The sequence below is a fragment of the Protopterus annectens genome, chromosome 16.part0 (assembly GCF_019279795.1).
Source record: "Protopterus annectens isolate FY-2018-M chromosome 16.part0, PAN1.0, whole genome shotgun sequence".
NCBI classification, from domain to species: domain Eukaryota; kingdom Metazoa; phylum Chordata; order Ceratodontiformes; family Protopteridae; genus Protopterus; species Protopterus annectens.
In genome coordinates, this window is record NC_056750.1 from 703,253,134 (window position 1) to 703,277,487 (window position 24,354).

Consider the following 24,354-nt stretch of genomic DNA (forward strand, 5'->3'; position numbering starts at 1 on the left):
TCTTTAGCATAGACTTGTTTGTGGCATTTCTCACTTTTATCCACTTCTCACTTCTATCCACTATGGCTAACTGTTTTTCTGTCTGAGCTTATCTGTTTAATATATCTGTATATGCTGTTGCTCCATAGGTAGCTGGCCTATTATCTTGGGTTACAGTTTAGGTACTGTTACCATCTGACCTCTACTTGCAGCACAGCTGGCTTATTCACACTATCGTGTTTTAACACTAGTGCACGTGTAGCTAGGTTTTAAGCATTTCATAACATTTTGTTCATAGCTCTATTCCCTGGGTATGTCATACTCTTATAACTTTCCAAGAGGTGGTAGTTATGTCAGACATATTAAGTACAAGTTTTGCAAGATACTGCATCACCCATAATAATTTCCTTAATGCCTGTTTGTCTTCTAACTTTGGTATTTGCACTGTTGGTTGTGTGTAAATAGCCTCCATGCGTTCTTCAATCAGACTGAAGACTCTGTAGAAAGGTGTGCCTCATGACATGCAGTTTCCTATTAAAGCTGTATAGGTTCATAGGTAGGTACTAGGCTATCTGCCCGAAGGCATTTATAAGCCTAGCCAGAATGTGTTGGCTTTCACCGCCCCCTTAGATTAGTTCCTTGTGCCTCTGTCCAGCAGAGCCATTGAAGTAATCCCTGGGGTAAACTTTGTTTCCCATCCACTCGTCAAGATTTTTCTTGAAGAGAGTTAGCGAGGAACTCTGCCTAATGTAGATTTGAATATTGTTCCAGAGCATGGGAAGTCTCTGGGTCAGGAACCTATCCCTCCAGCACGTCCTATTTATTGTTGTGGTGAGGTTTAGATCCCTGGAGTGTGTGGCTCGAGAGGATATAATTTTCTTTAGGTGGAGCATGTCCACCAATTCTGGGTTGGACATGGCCTTGGATGTCGGGCAGAAATCACCTCTGAGTAGGCGGTATGCAACAGAGTACAGCTGGAGTTTCTTCAGTCGAGCTGCATAGGGCATCTGCTTGAGGCCAGTGATCCTCTTGGTGAGGTAATTCTGTGGTCTTTCTAGTTGTTGCAGGTGTCTTGTAAGGTACATCCTGAATGGGACATTGTACTCTATGATGGGTCTGATGAGTGATGTGTAGAGGGGCCCAATGACCTCTTTCGATCTGGATGCAAACCCTTTTTTGATTAGGTGGGTCACATAGGATTTTCTAACCTCTTTGGTAATGTGATTATCAAAGGAGAGGTTACTATCAACTTGGGTCTCCAGATCCCTTATTGCGTATTCATATTTTGGGGACTACCACCTATGTGGTAGGTTGTGGGTACTTTGTTTTTTGTAAAGGGGATGACTATGCACTTTTTGGCATTTAGCTTGAGGCCATGGTTTTGACACCAGGTATCTGTCACAGTGAGACCCTTTTGGAGGATGTCTGTCAGCCAAAGAGTCAATTATAGCCCCTAGTTTGCAATTGTTTGCAAACTTGGTCAGTCATAGTCCTCCTGTGCTTGCCCGTACCTCTGAGAAATATATGCCGAACAGGAGGGGTCCTAGGACTGAGCCCTGGGGAATGCCACTTGTAACCCTGTTTAGAGTCAGACCTAGCCCCTGCAACTCTTACCATGTGGGTTCTGTCCATGAGACAGTTGGCAAGCCATCTCATGACGTAGGGGTTTATGTTCAGGCTGGTGAGCTTATCTATAATACCCGAGTGGGGAATGGTGTCAAAGGCCTTTGCGAGGTCTAGGTAGGCTGTGTAGACCACCTTTCCCTTGTCTATAGCCTTGATAACTATCTCAAAGTAGTCCACCAGGTTTAGGAGGCATGATCTGCCCTTAAAGCCGAACTGGGTAGGGTCCAGTGTTTGGAGGTTCCCAGTGTCTCTGTTAATGAGATCCATGATGAGCGCCATAGCTTTGCAGACCAAGCTAGTTGGGCTTATAGGGCAATAGTTCCCATGGTCCGCTGTGGCTCTACCTTTGTGGAGCTGAATAACTGTTGCTGTGCGCCACTCTGTGGGCATGTAGCCTGTGGAGAGGCTGAGTTTAAACAGTGTATTTAGGTGAGAGGTTAGTTCATCTTTGAGCTTGTGTAGGATGCACCCTGGGACACCATCCGGTCCCACTAATGCTGTGTTTTTGGCTTTGGAGAGGGCTGTTTTAACCTGAGTGTCTGTGATTTCAGGGGCACTACATTCTTCTGGTATAGTTATGGGCCATTTTGGGGGTGAGAGGGAGGTGAAGTTTGCACTGAACCTGTCTGCCAGGATGCTGGCTATATCAGTCAGTTCAGTGCATTTTGTGCCATTCTGCACTAACTCCAAGCATATCTGAGAAATGCCATTTAGATTCTTGACATAGCTAAAGAATGCCTTGTGGTTATCAGAGTCCATGAAACTTTTTCTTTTGAATGTTGGCATAGAAAGGATATCTATTTGCATGGAATTTTCAAAGTGGAGAAATCCAGTAATTTCAAGAAAAAAAAAAAATGTTGATTGGTTTCTGTGCATTTTTGCATCTGTGTGACTAGACTGCTGTTTTTACTGCTCTCACTTGACAATGGAGCTATGCATTTCTAATCTAATGTATGCACACTTTTTGACCATCATGTTTCACTGCTGCCTCATCTAACATAGATGTATGCTTCTTATCCTGTTAAAATCACCTGGATAGATACCAGACCCCCTTTAATGAATCCCGTACTCAGTCTAACCCATGTCCAGGGTTGGTAAGGAGATTGAGGATACTGGTGCAATCTCATGCTGCTACTGGGGGAGTATGCCCTAACCTCACTCTGCAATGTGGCAGTCTTGCAAGTTCTGCGGCTGCTGACCTCAGAAGTACATGAGTGCTTCAATGAACATGCAACCTATTAATAAAGTGGCACACCACTTTTACAGCACATACCTCACCAGGTTGTTAATGTTACTATTGTAGTGAACCTAGGCTGCATCTCTACTCCCAGGATGGGTGAGCTGTCATCAGCCTCTCACTCATCCTTTCTCATGGCCCCTCCAGCACTAGTCACAAATCAAAGCCAAGCCATCTGGAGTGCAGTAAGGCTTTTATCCCTCTGTACCACTGGGTCATTTCTATTTTGATTTCACATAATCTGGATATGCAAGAACCATTGCAACTAGAAATATACACAGAAATACAGGTCCTGATTTTAAGGATCCAAAATGCAAAATATTAATTTTCCCTCCATCTTAAGTTGTTTAGAAATTAATAGAGCTGTTAGTTTTGAATCATTCATTTTCACACCATATACATATTCCAGATGTACAAGTCTACCCATGATGTAGCCGTTTTTGGAAATAACTTTTTTCAAGAATTTTCACTTAGTTTCAACAAAAATAAAGGTACACAGTAAAAATTCAAATCATTTATTGTAATCAACTTTGTAATATGCTATGTATCAAATAAAGTGATACATATTAGAAGCATTTTAAAATAATGTGCTTGATCATTTTTTGCCAAGTGATTAGGAAATTTTGTAGCACTTAACTTTCAGAATATATACACAGTTCCATTTTTATATTTGTTGTATTAGAATGTGATCTACCAGACCACACCGGTCTTTTCTAATTTCCAAGCAATTAATTTCAGAGCTAAATACAAAACACACAAACCAGTTCTTTCCAGTTCTGTTGCTAACCTCTAACTACAAATGTCAAAGAGTGGAACAGTTACAGTATCTAAAATAATTTTTTTACATCTTATTAAACTAATCAAAATTCTTTAATTCATCTCATGTCTAAATTACTAAACCAGTCTCTTTTCTATTGTCCCAGTCCCCTTCAATAAAACATGCTACACTAAAATGACATTTGACAACCTTTATTTCCAACTTTATTGCATCATTTCAAATGTTAATCATAATACAAATAACCTTGTAACCACATGTAAAATCCTTGTGACATACAATCAAGACAGCATACCCTGTTCACCCTGTTCGAATAAGCAGTGTCTATACCACTGTTCACTTATTCTTGTTAACGCAGTGTCCTACTGCTCGTTTTCTTCTCCCAAACTCCTTGCATCAACACGCAACATCAAGAGGGGGAGCAGAAGAGGGACAAGCCTGCCCCTTTTCTCTGCCCACCAGCCTGACCACAGGCTGTTTCCCCCTCCTAAGAACTTTCACCAAATCCTGTAAAAAACTTAATGTACATTAAACATATCTAAACCCAACTCATTCAAGCACACTCCACTGGATCTAAACCAAACCAGGTCCCTGTTATCAAAATCCCTGTGGTCCATCATATACATACCGAAAGTACCCAACTGTCGTGCCAGCCTACAATTAATTCATTTCCATGCATGATCCACTGCCATAAAAGCCGCAGCATTCTTCCAACATAAATGTGGCACTATCTCATACCATGCAATGCACATGCCTGAATATAATCTCTGGAACAACCAGATCCTGCCTTATCCTATCCATGAGTTGTTTCTTATTATTTATGCCAAGTCATTACCAGCCAAAATGTATCGCCAATATTCGAGGAAGCCACATCCATGACTATATCAATGCAACTTCATCCATAAGCTGATTCCACCCAAGACCTAAAATACCATGGCAACTGAGAGTCCATCCCAATCGATGCAAACCCAATTCCTTTCCATCCATCCTAACAGTAGCCCTCTGCCATCCAATGAATATACAAATGGCCCAAACTGACAATCTCCTTTTCTGAAATAAAAAAAAAATCAATTAAATCCATTACCTAATACAAGATAAAAAAGGCATTTGAAGACCACTCCCCACTCTCTGGATGACCTCAAGAGATATGCCTTCCCTTGCTAAATCTGAAGCCCTTCCAATATGAAAAGAATGCATGGAAAACCTCTCTCCCAGAAAATATATACAACGCAGAACCCTTCCTATTACATATACAAACTGATTACAGTTGCCACCTTCCATCTCAACTGAAAAATAAATTGAGGGCTTCCCATAAGTCTGCATCTATCTTTCAGCCCAACCTACCAGACAGAAGCCATCACTCCTATCTTTCCCAAAAACTGTGTGTGCCCTTCTCTTACTGATCTGTTTTAGACCTACATAACTAAATGTGCACTGTCACGAGAAAAACAAAGACATCTCTTCAAACTAATGAGCCCAACAATTGTGACACCCAGAATGCTCCAAAAGACATCTATAAACAGAATGTTATGCACAAAACAATCCACCAAATCACCAACCACTAAAGCTACACCTTTCAATAAAAAATTTCAAAACCTGTCTTGTCAAAGCCCAATACACATCCATATTCACACCAACCACTCTTCCCCAGCCTCTCAAAATCCACCCCACCATCCAGGACTTCTTGAAATCTTGCACACCAGCCACCTGTGTAAGTAAACTAATCACTGCCACATCCACCTTAACAGACTGTACTGCGTTACCTTGCCCCAAGCCTGAGCCAAGTTTCACATTAGTTCTTTCAACCAAACCCCTTCATCCTCAGGCAACTGTAAAATAAATGTATCAAATTATATAATGCCCTACCATACTCCCTCCTGGTAGATGATGCCCACAATTACTACACCAACTACTAGGTTATCTCAACTGGCAACACCATCGGCTCTTCTACCCCGGGACCAACTTCTGAGATGTAGAAAACAAAGCCAGAAATTGTCAGCAATCCTGTTCTTAACCCCTACCACATGCACAAACTCTGCAAAACCAACTTGCATAAAACAATTCAGACCCTGCAGTCTGTCTGCAAAACCTGCACCATGCCATATTGTCCAAATAAAAAATACCCTCTTTCTTGTCAACTATTCTTGCCAAACTACCAATGTAACCCAGATTGGCATTAGCTTCATAAAGGCAAAATCCCTTTTCCACTCATCCCTCCAATCCACTGGCCGGTGAGCTGCAAACCATTTCCTGCCAAAAAATCAAAATTATATAATGCCCTACCATACTCCCTCATGGTAGATGATGCCCACAATTACTGCACCAACCACCAGGTTATCTCAACTGGCAACACCATTGGCTCTTCTACCCCTGGGACCAACTTCTGAGACATGGAAAACAAAGCCAGAAATTGTCAGCAATCCCGTTCTTAACCCCTACCACATGCACAAACTCTGCAAAACCAACTTGCATAAAACAAGTCAGACCTTGCAGTCTGTCTGCAAAACCTGCACCATGCCATATTGTCCAAATAAAAAAATACCCTCTTTCCCCTCAACTACTCTTGCCAAACTACCAACACAACCTAGATTGGCATTAGCTTCATAAAGGCAACATCCCTTTTCCACTCATCCCTCCAATCCACTGGCTGGTAAGCTGCAAACCATTTCCTGCCAAAAAATGCCCCCATCCCAATACCAGGCGCATCTGTAAACTGCAATTCCTCTTGACCAACCCAAAGAATCTGCCAAAAGGAAACACTTAAACTGGTCCGAAAGGACAACCAGAGTGTGAAATTAGCCCACACCAACTTACTAATCCTGATCCAATGATATTTGCTTCCCCCCTTTAAGAAGGCCACTGACCTACAAAAAGTATGCCCCAGATGAACTGCTTGGCATGCAAAATGTAAAAGCCCTAAAAGCTCTTTAACCCCCCTGATCTGCACGTTATCTTTACACACTAACCCCTCCAATCATCTCCTTCAAATTGGCTTATCTGCCAGCAAGCAAAACAACCCACTTTTTTCATTACTAATAAACTCAAAAAATTCAAGGCCTTAGTTGGGCCTTCCATCTTCTGCCAAGGCAATGGGACTCCCAAATCCCCACACATCCCCAAAGGCTCTTGCAAACATACCCAAAGCTCCCCTAAACCCCTTGCTACTATCAAGAAATCATCCAGGTAATGCACCACTCTCTGCTACCAAACCCATTGAAGTACAGTGCTAAATTTCTCAGTTGTAGCACAGGCTACCATGCATCCCATTGGCTTAACCTTGGGAAAGTAAAACTTGTACCCAACTACCATAGCCAAAGGCCACTCATCCTCCTGTACTGGCAAAAGGAGAAATGTAGATTCAATGTCCACTTCACCAGCTATGGATCCTTAAACCCCCTGAAACATCATGGCATCATCCAAAGATGCATAACTGACCTTACCATCCTCTACTGAAATGAAATCATTAATGGAATTCCCTTTCAGGTAAGACAAATGGTGAATCAACCAGAAATCCACAGCCACATTTTTAGGAGCCAAACCCAGTGGTGAAACCTTAAAACTATCAAACAGGCATACCTCTCAACTGTACAGATTTTTGCAGAATGTCCAGAGATTTGGCTCATATTTTTCGCCTGTTCCTCTTTTTCCTGGCAAATCACTGGGATGATCTCAGGATTGAAGTCACTAAATAATGACATACATTTGAATTTCAGCCTTCAAATCCTTCTGAAAATGTATATTAAAACAAATCCTGTTACTCTAGCAACCTTCTAAGTTTATTAGAGCAATAGTTAAAATATGTTCCTATTTGTACCCCCATTTTGTCAAGCTTTGTCCGATTTTGTGCATTAACAGGTTGAAAGGTATGGAGGGCTATCAAAAGGTCCCAGCTTACCCACCTGCATTCCTTCTCTACCAAAACACTACAGATATCCTCTTTCCTCCATACAAATTGCAGATTCTTATAAACTGCTCCATCCCCAACACCCTTGATTTAATAGAAAACCCATCAATTATTTCTTCCTTAAGGGACAAATCAGGAAATTGCTGGAGCATCTGCCACAATACTTGTACCTCAATGGGAGAACGCATCCCCTTGTCACATGAAAGGACATCCCTCCTTCCAGCCCCCCAAAATTCCCCCTACCTCATAAACCCTGAAAACCCTGAAAAGATAAACAACCCATCCCAGTGGAAAACAATCCTGAAGTCACAAAATTACCCTCCCGCCGAACACAGTGCACTGACAGGTGCATCCCTGCAAACTGAACAAGCATGCAAAAACCTACACCCTACCCATGAGCAATGTCCTGCATTAAAAGCCCAACATACCTCCAACCCTTCTACCCACATCTTCCCTCCCACTAATCACTCCAAAGCTATCCATATCATAGTGGCTAGCCATATGTCCAGATACGAATCTCCCAATGGAGGAAGTGATCCGTTGACTTCTGCTTTTGAAATCTCTGGTCATATCACAAACCAGGCAGTCCCTGCCCCTAACTGCTGGGCCTCCCAAATGTTTAGTACAAAAACGGTAAAACCAAAGAAAGCAGTATCCTTCTCTAACCGAACTGCCATGCAGTACACAAAGCCTACCACCCAATTATCCCAATTCCTGGGTTGCAGCCTCTCTAGTCTCCTCCCCAAAGCTGCAAACACTGCCAAAAAGTCTTTACCATTTCCAATTCCACCAGTCATTGAACCCCTTCTACAACAATTAATTCAAAGACATCCACATATCCCCCCCTCCAAATCATATCCTTAACTGAGGGCAGTATGAAAGGGGTCAGAAAACTGTTCCTGCCCCTTGCCTCAAAGCCTTTGTAGCTAAACGATCACTTGGCCACATGCCAAAATCCAACCCAACTTCAGAGAACAATCTCACCTCCTCCTTCAGATGACCCCAAGCTCCCCATAGACAACCCTACACTATCCTCCCCACTGCCTGTTCTACCCTGACCCCGATGCCAAGCTTCTGTGCCTCCCCCATATTATCCACAGGCTCACGCAACCCCTGATACACCTCATCCCCAACTATCCTGCAGTTATTCCAATCACACACTGAACCTGTCCTGCTTAACAGACCTCCCAACATCATGTCATTGCCTGCCACTCCATCGTGTGTCACTCCAGCAGATGGAAGGTCCATTGCAACATCCAACTACCATGCTTGCTCCCCTCAAGCCACTTACCCGGTCTTGGCTGCTGAACGTCCTCTCCTCTGGACTCACCCAGTTCATCTGTCATCTTGGACTCAGCATGAGGTGCCTCCTGGAACAGCTCCTGTCTGCGACAATGGCCTCCCACCTCTGCCGCAAATTCTGCATATTCACCATCTGAAACAGAAGGCATATTATGACAGCAGAAAACAGCAACAACGAGAAAAAAAAATTCCTCTACTTCTTAAGCCTCTGCTCCTTTACGTTGCTTTCCTCTTTGTTCCAAGTGCTGAGAAATCAAACCCTATTCCATACGAACTGTAACTCGCAATCTTAACCTCTTTCCCAACTGCCAGGTGCAATGGACATACGCTCTTCTTCTTATATGAAGAAATTAGTACAAAGTCTGGAAAAATAGACAAAAGATCAAGTAGAGACAAAGGGTCCAAGTACTGTCATTATGGTTCAGGTTAAGAACTCCCCTGTAAAAATGCCCACAAACCCATTAAAATGAAGTCCCCTTACAGTAAGTAGCTACTCTTTTCGACTTAGAAAGTTGCAAATGTATAGCCTGGTCTACAGGGTTTCTGTCCCAAGCCCTCCTCAGATCCTCGCACTATAACTCCCTTATTTGTCAGAAAACTACAAGTTGGAGAGTTTTTTTCACTTTGAAATCCAAAATTTATCATTTACTTGAACAGCAGCCAAATATTTTCTTAAAAGAATTCCCTGGATCTGAAAATTATCTTATGACTTTTGATCTCAAATTACTATTTTAGTCCCAGCATCCCTATTCTTCCATTTTAATGTTTCATAATTCTGATGGCTAATTCTTTTGTCTCAGTTCCCAAGGCCCAATATGCCTTCCCTCCAGCAAAAGTCTACAAACTGGACCGTTAAGAGGTATGCCTATGAGAAACCGCGAGGATCAACCGTCTGCACAAGCATGCTACTTTCCCTAATGGCTCGACTCCCCACTGTGCATGCACAGTGTACGGCCATTATTCATCAGAACTCAAAGCCTGTGAAAAGGCAGTTGGAGCATTGCTAGACCCATCCCAGACCCCTGAACAACATGACATGGTATCACTCCCACCAAATATGGCAATAATTGGCACACCAAAAGACCCATTAGCAAAGATGAAGGAAAGACTAGCAGAATGTACTACACAAATAAATGAACCTGTCAACTTTCAAAACACAGTATAAACGGCATGCAGCCAAGAACACAAAATACTTTCTCCAACTCCTTCAGAAAGATACTGGACAACAACTCCACTCACAGCACACAGCTTATATGTATTTCCTCTCTCCTGCTTCAAACACCAACAGGAGCTACCACAGGATCACATTACCCTATCAATGGAAACTAACTACTGGGAAGACAGCCAACCTAATGGCAAGTTAGAGTGGTATTACTTCTAGCCAAGGTGGAGAGTTATGAGAAGAATGTGAGTGAACGTCCTCAGCTAAGTCATAGTGTACCCTTTGCCTGACCTATACTTGCATTCATGTTGCTGCATTGATTTTTAAACATTCCTACATCCAGCCCACTGCACTCATCACCTCCCCATTTACAAAGAATCCTACCATGATGAATAACCCAGCCTGCAATTGAACACAAAAAAAAGGTTATATACATCCCAGACCTTTGCTACCATTATCTACCTCCTGCACACAACTATTAATCCAAGGGTCTATATTAGATGAATGAATGCTTAAAATATCGAGCACAACATGCTTGACAGCTTTTAAGCAAACGTTCATCTAAACGAAACCCCAGAATATCAAAACAAGGAGTTTTGAAGAGTTAAAGTTGGCCAGCCATCAGTAAGTCAGTGGCTGACAGCTAAAATGTATTGTACACCATTACCACCCCAAAAAAACAAAAACAAATCGACAAACAAAATAAAGTGGGGGCTGTGCCCCCCACACCCCCCTTACTTAAATATACCAACTCCGAGATCGCACCACAGTGGAGGACTGTCATAAAATTACACAGGGTGAATGTCGAGATCGTACCACATTGGAGGACTGCAAGAACGGCAGGACAGGGTGAACGTTCTGACATCAGCCGTTGGCTTCCTCATAGCTGGCCAACTGTAACTTTTTGAAACGCCTTGTTTCGACATTCTCTGGTTTTGCTTAGATGAACGTTCTCTTAAAAGCTGTCGAACATGCTGTACTTGACATTTTAACCATTCGTTCACCTACTAGGGAACCTAATCCAAAGTCTACCACAGCATGCTGCACTACAAGTCACCTCGGTCGTAATCCTCAACTGTAGCGAAATCACGCCTAAATACGATTCCTCTTCCCAGTTACACTCCTATACAACACCAAAGTCCCACCCCACATTTACCTCACTTCCTCTAAAATTACCTTTAATAAATTAACCACTCCCAGAGTCTAATCAAACAACCCCTTAAGATTAAAACCTTTCCTTAACAGACCCCCTCCCACCACCCCCATTTAACTCCAACTCCTAAATTTAATCTGTACAATGAAGCAGAGACTGTGATATTTGTGATGTTTTCAGCATTAATTCAGTACCTTTTATAGCAAATAGCTTGTCACGTCTAGCCATATGAGTTCATGGAGTGATGAATATACTGGGATTCAATAAATTTTGTTTGTTCCATAAGATCTGTGAAATACAGACAGCTTAAAAATTCCTTAAACTTCTTTACTACTGCTGCAGTATTTAGAGTCAGATAAACATTTGGTTCACTTAACAGGATAAACTTGATTTCAACATGGGTTCAGGAGATCCATCCCCAATCCATTTTCCCATTTTGCCCATGGGGTTGGAGTGTCACTTCAACAGTGGCAATCTCAAGCCAAGGTTTACACCACTGGGTGGCTAGCTGTACCACAGTAGTTCATCTGTACCAACGATAATCCAAGGAGGAAGAACTAGTAACACAAAAAAACAAATGGCGTAATACAGTTTAATCACCGCTTTCGTCAAGGGACTTCAGAATGCATTTTAAAAAAATCAAACCATCATTTAAATAGCTCACAGATAATTACTTACAATAATTCAATAAAACTAATTAAAAACAAACAATATTAATTGAAAAATTCCTTCTGAATACTTGTCTATGCTCAATTTGCCTTCCCTTAAAAAACATTTGACATTTATGGTGTCATTCAACCCTGGATATTTGTCAGATTTTAATCTTATTTGCCATAGGGTTTCCCTTTGCTCCACATAGTTCTTGAAATCACCACCCCTCAATTCGGTTTTGCAAACTTCTATGACTGAAAAGGTAAATTTCTTGAAATTATGACAGACCAATGAGTGCTTAAATAAAGCATTTGTCTCATCATGAACTTTGATACTATAAATATGTTCACGGATTCGTGTTTTTAAACATCTGGTCGTCATTCCTACGTAAAAAGCGGGGCATGTACTACAGGTGCTGATGTAAATGACACCTGTAGTATTACAATTTACATATTCTGGTACTTCAAAAATTCGATCAGAAGTTTCTACTGTTATAGACGGCCCGGTTGAAATGTACCTACACATATTACATTGAAAACATGGAAACATACCTTTCTTAGTGGTTCTTTTTAACACTGGATCCCTGTTGTTGTTTTCTAAAGCTTTTTTAATATTAAAAGTATTTCTAAATACAAATAAAGGTTTTTCTCCTATAATCTTACTAAGTTCAAGATTTCCCTGGATTATTTTCCAGTTTCTTTCAAGTAAATGTCTTATTCTTAAACTATCACTTGTCATATCTAAAAAACAGACTGGTTTATTACCAATCTTTGAATTATTTGGAACTAAATTTGAAGGAAAATTTGAAGGAAAATCACTAGAAGAAATGTCAATATTTAACAATGCTGGATATAATGTCTTTCTTTTATTTAAAACTTCTTTTATGATGTCCTCCAAAAGTAGTTTGTCATATCCCCTATCAATAAACATGTTATAAATAAAAGTTCTCATCATGTAAATCCTTGTCGTTCGATGTCATTCGACAGGCCCTGATGAATTGTCCTTTAGGTATGTTTCTAATAACATGAGTAGGGTGTCCACTTTGGAAATGTAAATAACTGTTGGTAAAAGTACTTTTCCTACAAATCCTACTATGAAATCTTGATTCGATGTTATCCCACCAGAAGAATATATCCAAAAAATTGATGCTTGAATCTATAGTACCTAAAGTAAATTTTAAAAAGCTCATAGAATGATTTATATCTGACAAAAAATGTTCAACTGTGACTTTGTCCCCTCTTATAATAAAAATCAAATCATCAACAAATCTATGATATAATAAGATATGAAATTTATTTTTCAATAAACTAAGACAGTCAAGTTCCCACCAAGACATTACTAGATTGGCATATGAGGGTGCAGCTGGAGAACCCATGGCTACCCCTCTTGTTTGTCTATAGTAGGTGCCAGCAAATAAAAAATAATGATGTAATAAAATCTCTAAAAACCTACATATAGTAGAAACTTGACCTGTATTATAATCAGATTTGTTACTTAATAAATTGCATATAGCATCAACCCCCTCGTCGTGGGGTATACATGTATATAAGGAAACGACGTCTAAAGTAAAAATAACGTGCTTGCTTGGATCAAAAACATTCTTGTCTGCAAATTCTTTTAATTTAGTTAAAAAATGCCAGGAGTCTTTTATAAAGGATTCCTGTTGGGAAACTATTGGCCCTAAAGTAGCATCTATAACAAGTGATATTCCTTCTGTAACCGAGTGTGGAGAGGACACTATCGGCCTAAAAGGTGGGTCCACTAAGCTTTTGTGGACCTTTGGTATTCCAAAGAGAATACCAATCCTAGGCTTGTCTACGACACAAAATTCATAAACTTCTAAGTCTATCTCCCCAGACATCAGGGCATCATATAGAAAAGAATGTATTAATCTAAACCTGTTGTTTATATCATATAATGAAACAACTTCATATTCCTGTTTATTATTTAATAAATCCAACATTTTTCCAGAGTTAAACCGATGTTGGATAGCTACAACAATCCCTTCGGAACACATCCAGTTCTTTCCTTATCCATTAACAGTGAAGAAATCAACAAAAAAAGTGAACTTCTCAGCAAATTGTTAAAAAGGTACCGTTCCTTATTTATAGAGAACTGTTACTTTGAAAGATGTATTGAATTACGCATTATACCGAAAGGGCTAAGGTTTTTCAAATGCCCCAACGGAGTGTATTTAGGTGATCCAATGTTTAACAATTTGGTATGCTTCTTTAATGAAGTGGGATTATCTTTTTTAAAACTGTTAATGGACAATAATTTGACAAAAATGGAGGTCTTAAAAGACGACATTTGTCAAATTGAATTAGAACTTAAGAACATGCTAACTGACAACAAGAAACAGGCAGATCTTTTTAATAAGATCACCGACGATGTAGAGAGACATTCTACGGAAGTAACAAATAGGAAGCATTCAAAACTTTTACGTGACATTGCTTCTTATGAAACTCAAACGGCTTTTAATCATTTTGTGCAACGCGGTAAAGACAACATCTTTAAAACAACAGCCTTTCCAAATACTAACAGACGTATTTACAGTTCTGTAGTGACGGGTAGGGCTACGGTAGCCTCCCGAGACTACGGACATGTAGGTGGACGATCAACAGAACCAGTAAAAGGCAGTACGACTAAAATCAACACAAAAAATTTTGAAACTGCTGTTGTTAATGACAAAACTACTGATGAATCTGGTAATACTGATTCAGACAAGGACAATCTTGAAGCTAACAGTGTTAGCGTCAGGAGTAAAGTGGACAAAAACATTTCAGTTACTAATTCAACATCAACTTCCTCAAATTTTTTTGCGAAGAAAATTCCATCTCAGAAAAAGACCATATTGACGAGGAGCCGGACCTTTTTGGGGTCGAGCTCCTCGGGAGAAGAGACATAAATTTACAAAGCAATAGCTTTGATATTATCAATTTAACAGGAGTTGAATTTGATTGCAATGAGTTAAATGTTTTAAAATTTGGGTTTAATTTTATTCCCACTACTAAGGCAGATTATGGAAAAACAGTAGTCGATATAAAAAAGTATGCTAGGAGATTGAATCTGCAGTATTTGTTGCATGACATTCCTTTAACAAATAAAGCCTTAATAAAACCTTCCACTTTTAACCCTCAATTAAATCATACCATCGGAATTTTCAAAGAAGTATGTATACAACAGCTTGAGAAGACAATCAAGGGCACTAGAAATGTTAATAATTTAACATCTGATGAAAGGAAAGCCTTTTATCAGTTATGTAAGAAAAACAATAATTTGAGATTCATGAGAAGCGATAAAGGAGGGAACATAGTAGTAATGACACAAGATTCTTATAAGAGAAAAATGTTGGATTTATTAAATAATAAACAGGAATATGAAGTTGTTTCATTATATGATATAAACAGGTTTAGATTAATACATTCTTTTCTATATGATGCCCTGATGTCTGGGGAGACTTAGAAGTTTATGAATTTTGTGTCGTAGACAAGCCTAGGATTGGTATTCTCTTTGGAATACCAAAGGTCCACAAAAGCTTAGTGGACCCACCTTTTAGGCCGATAATGTCCTCTCCACACTCGGGTACAGAAGGAATATCACTTGTTATAGATGCTACTTTAGGGCCAATAGTTTCCCAACAGGAATCCTTTATAAAAGACTCCTGGCATTTTTTAACTAAATTAAAAGAATTTGCAGACAAGAATGTTTTTGATCCGAGCAAGCACGTTATTTTTACTTTAGACGTCGTTTCCTTATATACATGTATACCCCACGACGAGGGGGTTGATGCTATACGCAATTTATTAAGTAACAAATCTGATTATAATACAGGTCAAGTTTCTACTATATGTAGGTTTTTAGAGATTTTATTACATCATAATTATTTTTTATTTGATGGCACCTACTATAGACAAACAAGAGGGGTAGCCATGGGTTCTCCAGCTGCACCCTCATATGCCAATCTAGTAATGTCTTGGTGGGAACTTGACTGTCTTAGTTTATTGAAAAATAAATTTCAAATCTTATTATATCATAGATTTGTTGATTTGAATTTTATTATAAGAGGGGACAAAGTCACAGTTGAACATTTTTTGTCGGATATAAATCATTCTATGAGCTTTTTAAAATTTACTTTAGGTACTATAGGTTCAAGCATCAATTTTTTGGATATATTCTTCTGGTGGGATAACATCGAATCAAGATTTCATAGTAGGATTTTTAGGAAAAGTACTTTTACCAACAGTTATTTACATTTCCAAAGTGGACACCCTACTCATGTTATTAGAAACATACCTAAAGGACAATTCATCAGGGCCTGTCGAATGACATCGAACGACAAGGATTTACATGATGAGATAACTTTTATTTATAACATGTTTATTGATAGGGGATATGACAAACTACTTTTGGAGGACATCATAAAAGAAGTTTTAAATAAAAGAAAGACATTATATCCAGCATTGTTAAATATTGACATTTCTTCTAGTGATTTTCCTTCAAATTTTCCTTCAAATTTAGTTCCAAATAATTCAAAGATTGGTAATAAACCAGTTTGTTCTTTAGATATGACAAGTGATAGTTTAAGAATAAGACATTTACTTGAAAGAAACTGGAAAATAATCCAGGGAAATCTTGAACTTAGTAAGATTATAGGAGAAAAACCTTTATTTGTATTTAGAAATACTTTTAATATTAAAAAAGCTTTAGAAAACAACAACAGGGATCCAGTGTTAAAAAGAACCAATAAGAAAGGTATGTTTCCATGTTTTCAATGTAATATGTGTAGGTACATTTCAACCGGGCCGTCTATAACAGTAGAAACTTCTGATCGAATTTTTGAAGTACCAGAATATGTAAATTGTAATACTACAGGTGTCATTTACATCAGCACCTGTAGTACATGCCCCGCTTTTTACGTAGGAATGACGACCAGATGTTTAAAAACACGAATCCGTGAACATATTTATAGTATCAAAGTTCATGATGAGACAAATGCTTTATTTAAACACTCATTGGTCTGTCATAATTTCAAGAAATTTACCTTTTCAGTCATAGAAGTTTGCAAAACCGACTTGAGGGGTGGTGATTTCAAGAACTATGTGGAGCAAAGGGAAACCCTATGGCAAATAAGATTAAAATCTGACAAATATCCAGGGTTGAATGACACCATAAATGTCAAATGTTTTTTAAGGGAAGGCAAATTGAGCATAGACAAAAATATTCAGAAGGAATTTTTCAATTAATATTGTTGATTGTTTTTAATTAGTTTTATTGAATTATTGTAAGTAATTATCTGTGAGCTATTTAAATGATGGTTTGATTTTTAAAATGCATTCTGAAGAAGTCCCTTGACGAAAGCGGTGATTAAACTGTATTACGCTATTTGTTTTTTTGTGTTACTAGTTCTTCCTCCTTGGATTATCGTTGGTTCCTTTATTGTGATCTTATTTAGTTCATCTGTACCACTCACATACACACTCCTAGGACCAATTTAGAGTACCTAATCCACCTGCTGCATGACTTTGGAATGTGAGAGGAAACTGGAGCACCTTGAGGAAACCCACACGACCACAGGAAGGACAAACAGACTCTGCACTGAAGGCACCAGATGATTTTTATTTATTTATTTATTTATTTATTTATTTTTACGCATGGATTTCTGTAAATATAAGCTAACGATTCTCATACGCATCCCAGTTAAAATCTAAATATCAGCAGCTGTTCAACCTCAAAAGTGAATGAATCTTTTAAAACTTATCTGTTTAAATTTGTTGACTGCAGTAGAGTTCTAATATCAGTACACCAGTTTTAATCTCAGCCCATATAAACAGAAGTAAAACAAAGTCCATTATAATGAGAAAAAATACAAAATAAAAGACAAAAACTGTCAAGTTCAAATTTTACATTAGCAGTCCTATAAAAAAATGGGACTTCTAATGACAGGCATCTTATATAAAAAGGCATTACCACTCACTTTTGTGTTAAATGTTTACAGTTATTGGATAAATTATATTCCTTATTCCTAACCCTGCCTTTTTTCCAGTGATTTGTGTATGTGCAGTAAACAAAAGCACACCTGATATTTTATCAGTTCATTAGAACTCCTGAGTGAAATAAGACATAGGAATTTACCAGCGCTCCTGTAGTAAAGAAATATCAGGTAAACAACTCTCCCTTCAATCCATTGTGCTCAAAGTGTGAATTAGGCTCTGATTTAGATTAGAAACAATAAGATGGAGTTCCTGTGTGAAAGGAGCAATAGCAGTTAATCAACTTGAACCTTAGTCCATATGATCAAGCAGCCATAAATCAAGCCCTGGTGATCTAAATTATGTAATATAAGCCCCAGGTTTCAGTCTTGTCAGGTTCATAATCAGGCTTTCTTTAAAAACTGAAAACAGTAGAAGGATCTAAGAGAGATTCAAAGCAGATTTTCTTTGCTAAACATCTGGCTAAACACCAATGGACATTTTTCAAGAAGTGGTTACAAATTTAAAAACAAAGGGCTCTGTCCAGAATTAATTCAGTGGGACGGGCCATCAAGGAAGTAATTCTGTATTTGTTATGGAAAAAATGTCCAACATAAAACAGCACTTACTGTGACAGTTAAACACCTGGGAATCAGCCGAACATGTAGACAGGACTTTGCCAACCTGGTCTGCCCCATTTACACTGGGTATTGGAATCATAACATTAATGAAGGATTGTCATTTATTTATATTAAATATGAGCTATACTTGTATTCTGAAAACACTGCTTAATATTTTCATATTTAGACTTCCCACACTGTGCCAGATCATTTTAAATCATTTCACCCTGTATCTAAACACACACACACCTTGTCATGCTATCTTAATCATGGTTCTAGGCTCAGTACCTCTGCCTTAAATTACTGTCTTGAACCACTACTCCATTTCTTTGGTTGCAGTGGAAAAACACACACCCTGAAGAGCAGATCAGTTCTCTATTAAACCTATTCAGCCTTGTCTGCTCTTATATGGTGACCGGAAATATTAGAAGTGACTGCTTTGTGTTAGATTTCAGCAATGTTATTATGTATAGTGTAGAATTACTATTGATATCATTTGCCTTGCAGGTGAAAAGGGTGCCAATGGGACTCCTGGGAAAGCAGGACCACCAGGTCAAAAAGGTAATTCTGAAATAAAAGCAACATAAAATACCAAATAATAAAATGGATGTAGTGTTCACTTAATTTCAGTTTTCACTTACTTTAATGCTGTATTGTTCTTGCATTTTGACTGCAGTATTTCCAGACAATACATGTTATATCAACCAGTTAGAATGTACTTGTGGTATATCTTACAGTGTGGTAGTAATCTTTAATTTGAAATTGCTCCAGTTAAAGTGTGCAAAATGCTTCAACTAACTGCTAAAGGTTTCATACAAGTTTTAAAAGCACATATCCTTAATACTTATTCCAAAAGACTATGGATGTGTCCAGTGATATTATACTGGCTAAAATGGATCCAAATGAATGTTGCTGAGCACTCCTGCCATATATGCACTCATATGCTTGCATGAACTCATGTGTGCACTCACCTTCATGTGTGCACACAACACAAAGCAGACATGTACACATAGAATCTCTCTTACTTATGCATGCACTTAACACATGCATTCACATATGAACAGACATGCATACTTCTTCACACACACACACACATGTACGGAATGACTGTTCGACACATGCATGTTAACACATGAAGAAAACCACACATGCATGCAAGCATATAAGAACAGTCATTCACATCCACAAACATGAACAGATGCACATGCAAACACTCTCACATACCTACACACAGATGCGGATCTCATAACACATTCACATACATGTCCATCCACACAGACATACATGCATAGACCCACACACACCCATGCATATATCCACGTGTACACAAAGCACTAAGATATATACATGCACATACACAGAACCACACACCACATCTGCCAACACATGTGCACATTGTCACTCATCTATAAAAACACATACACAAAACTCATCCTCATACTCATCTATACAAAAAAACTCATGCCCAGACCCACACAAAACTGCACAGGCCCATACTCTCATCCACATCTCATCCACTGTCCCATCAGTCTGACGAGCCTGATCTGCAAGGGCATGAAACGCATTATCATGGAACTTATAAACAAAAACATTGGCAACCTTCAAACACTGGACCCCACCCATTTTGGGTTTGTGAAGGACCGATCTTGTCTCCTGAATCTGATTTGACTTCTTCTAATCAGTCTCCAGAGCTGTGGACAAGGGTAAGGTGGTACACACATCCTATCTGGATCTCTCCAAGGCCTTAGACACCATCCCCCATTCTGGAATCATAGATAACTTACTAAGCTGGGCATAAATCCCTACGTCACTCGATGGGTTGCCAACTGGCTTACTGACAGAACCCAGACTGTAAAAGCAGCAGTCTCCAAATCCAGCTCCAGACAAGTGGAGTACCTCAGGGTTGAGTCCTGGGACCACTCTTGTTTGGCATCTACTTTTCTGAAGTATAGGCCAACACTAAGGGACTCTGGCTAACAAAGTTCGCAGATGACTGCAAACTGGGAGCCATTATTGAATCCCCAAATGATGTGGATATTCTACAAAAGGGCCTTACAGAAACAGATGCCCAGTGCCAGAGCCATGGGCTCAAGCTTAATGCCAAGAAATGTATAGTTATCCCCTTTGGAAAAAAACATGTACCCATTAATTACCACATAGGTGGCAGTACACTAAATATCAAAAGTGTGATGAGACTTAGGGACACAGGTGGACAGTGGTCTCACCTTCAATAACCATATCACCACAAAAGTCAGGAAATCCTTCTATGTGGCACACCTCATCAGGAAGGGCTTTTCATCCAGAAAAAAGGAGGTCATTGTCCCACTGTACTCATCCCTTATTAGACCCATTATAGAGTATAATGCCCCATTTGGTATGTACCTCACAAGACATCTGCAACAGCTGGAAAGGCGACAGAAATACCTCACTGAAAGAATCACAGGCCTAAAGCAGATGCCATATGCTGACAGTCTAAAAACTCCAGCTATACTCTGTGGCGTATCGTCTACTCAGAGATGATCTCTGCTTAACATACAAGGCCATGTCAAACTCTGAGCTGTTTGGACATGCTCCACTTAAAGAAATCCCAATCCCTTAGAGCTACACGCTCCAGGGATCTAAACCTTGTCATCACAATGAACAAAACATGCTGGAGAGATAGGTTCCTGACCCAGAGACTCCCCATACTCTGGAACAGACTGCCCAAACATATCAAGCAGTGCGCCTCCTTGGCCCTCTTCAAAAGGAACCTTGATTATTGGATGGGAGATAGAGAATTCACCCCAGGGATCATGTCAGTCACCCTGCTAGACAGGGGTCCAGGGACGTACATAATGTGGGAAGAAATATCCAGGGAATTGTTATGGCTAGGCTTGTACAGGCCCTAGGGCCGATAGCCTAGTACCAACCTATGAACAAACATATGCACACAAGGCATACATACAAGCATACGTGCACGTGTAACTAAACACACAAACATATGCACATGCCCACACACATCCGAGTACACAGTCCCTCACTTCCACACACATTGACAAACAGACATTTACTCTCACAAATATCTACCCCCAAACAACAGTAATGTTAAAGTGCGAGTGCATCTTGGCAGTGAAAATTGGTCAGTTTTCTGAAAGAAGGATCCCAGCCTCAAGACACTGTGGAGTTATTTCTTATATTATTGACGACAACCAACACTTGTTAGTTGCAGAGAAAGCTGAATGACTGCATTATACAACAAATTATTTTGTTTTTTGGACCAAACTAAAATTCATTAAATATGACTTATTCTTCAGGTGAAAAGGGCAATGTTGGGATTCCTGGACTACAAGGACCTTCAGGTGAAAAAGGTATTACTTATCAAATCAAAAAATGAATTAAATCTTCAGAGTTGTGCTTTCTAAGTTATGGTAAGCAGTCAGCAACAGCAATTCCTAAACCTTTTTCTTCACTACCACTGAGATGTTTCAAATGTTAAATACATGCTCACAAAAATAAGTCTTAGATTTTGCTTAATGAGCTGTATGAACTGTCGATCACTTCATTTGTAAACATGCATCTTGATTTTCCTTCATTATTCATTTTATTTTGATGTCTTGTTTCAATATGATTCTACTTGTGACCTTTTATTTTCAAGGCTCAGAGCATTACTATAAAATGTCAGAGATATCATGCAAAGACATCACACTTGTTTTCACATAGATTTGCTACATGAACATGGACTAAAGAGTAAATCATTCCATATGTACAAAAAATTGTACATTTTCATTTGCATCTCTCAAGCTTTAGGGTTAAGGATGGAAGAATGTCAGTAACTATTCAAACTATGACAATCATCTCTGCACAACAGTCCTAGACACTTGACTTTTCACCTGAATAACATTTGTATCATTGCAGCATACATTACTTAAGAAAAGTACAAATCATTTTCAGCTAACTTGGGCAGGCAAAGTCTAGAAAGCAGAAACCTACTGCTGGTGACCAGTTAAACACTCAGAATATTGTAGGAAGGTTGTTGACATTCTTCAACAGTACTTTCACTTGGAGAAGTGTGAGAAGTAAGGGGTTACATTTTGAACACATTCTCCTTGTTCTGACTTTGTACAATTTTGTACAATTTCAGAATTTGCATATGTATGACAGAGTATGTTTGGGATATGGGAACTTGACCCTATACTTAATTTAAGGGAGTGGGTGGGGAGAGGTGCTTTTATCTACATTACAGTCAATTATCCAAAACATCAATTATCCAAATCCAGTCTTCCAAAGTTTTTGGGTAAGAAAAATCAAAGTCTGAGTATGTAAACAGCAGATTACATGTAGTGGTATGTTGCTGTGACTGTAGTTCACAGGGTCCTGGGTTCAAGACTTGGCAGTGATGACATTTTGGGTGGGAGGATGGCAGAATGGTTAGGGTATTTTCCTTATGAACACAAGGTCCAAGGTTTGATTTTCACATCGGGCAAGTGACTAGGCTTAAAATAGCTTACAAGGGCAGTTAATCTACTTCTAATCTAGTGATCTACTGACCTATAAACACTATGCATATTAGCTTGTGCATGTTTTTTGAACTTGTAGCCTGCTTGTGTGTGAAAATTATTTGTCCACTTGACTTGCTGAATGGTTAAAAAGTATATTCCCTGAGTGCAGAAAAAACAAGATTTTAGAAGTTTTTTATCCAGTTCAATGTATGTTTGATTATTTGAACAGCCTGATTATTTGAACTACCCTTGGTCCCAATTAGTTCAGATAATTGACTCTCTACTGTGTAAAGCATATTTTTATGATTGTTGACTTTGGGAGGGGTTGCGGACTGGAAAGTGGCAACCTCCCAAGGTTTTAGCTGTTTTGGGAGTTGTCATCAGCATCAACTGCCTTTTTTCTATTTTGTTTATGACATACCCCTAACACCATTAGGAGGGTACCCATGTGCTGATTAAACACCGGAGTATTCATAGTAACCCCTTAGACAAATCTGAACATTTTTTTACACAGGAGGCAGAATGCAGGATAATACGAGACTGCATGCAGAAAGAAAATGTTGAGCAATCTTTTGAAGGGCAGAACTAAATATATATACTACATCAAATGCACACTTGTGCAACTGTGTATTGTATATCTGTGCAGTGATCTTATTTACATGGGAACAACTAGTCATACAAGCAGCATAAAAAATTGCCTCTGGGGAACTGGAATTTTAATGGTTCCACTGCAATTATGAAATGCAGGTCAATCAAAAGTTGAAATGAAGACTATGAAACAAATTGCCTGCACATCAAATATACATTGCCTCATGTTAGGAAATTAAGCATAGAGCACAAATATATTTTATATAAAGCATGCTAACAGTCTAGTAACATGTGTGATATTTAGTGCAAGCTTGCAAACAGTCTAGTGACACTATTCGTGACACATCAGGAAAGCAAACAGTACCGGCAGAAATTTGTCATGGGTAAACTGCAAGAACTGTATTTTAGAAGTGCACATTAGCAAACCATTACAGAAAACTACATTATGTAACTCAGCCTAGTACCATATCAGCTTGATTAAAGACTGAGATCGTAGCTTCTAGAAATGTAAGTGATAAGAGAAACCAATTCTGCATAACATTAGTCCTTTGGGACCAAAGCCTTGATGGTACCAAATGGGCTGCTTTGTGTATCTCAGGATACAGACAAATCAATTGCACTACAAAATTTGGAGCACACCTTGGGCAATCATCTGCTCAACATATAAAGGATCTATGATGGCGTTCTGCAGCAGAGGGACAATAAAATCAGGTTCATTACCACTTATGGTAGAAATACCTATGAATTTTTGGATATAGTGCAACAGCATTGGGATATTCTTTTGGCTGATGATAAATTATATGTGACATTTTAGGGGACAAATGTTCATTCTCTTTTCGTAGAGGTAAAACTTTGGGGAGTCACTTTAGCTATTACAAACGTTTCATGCCTGTGGAACATTCTATAC

At 39.0% G+C, this 24,354-nt stretch overlaps 1 protein-coding gene across 1 annotated transcript in view; it reads left to right on the plus strand.

The window, feature by feature from the left end:
* Positions 1–24,354, plus strand: part of LOC122790308 (ficolin-1-like) — a 137,933-nt gene that overhangs the window by 39,037 nt on the left and 74,542 nt on the right. Inside the window, exons 3-4 of the mRNA XM_044057826.1 lie at positions 18,889–18,942; positions 21,675–21,728. Of these exons, the coding sequence (XP_043913761.1) occupies positions 18,889–18,942; positions 21,675–21,728 (108 nt within the window). The remainder of the gene's footprint in view (positions 1–18,888; positions 18,943–21,674; positions 21,729–24,354) is intronic.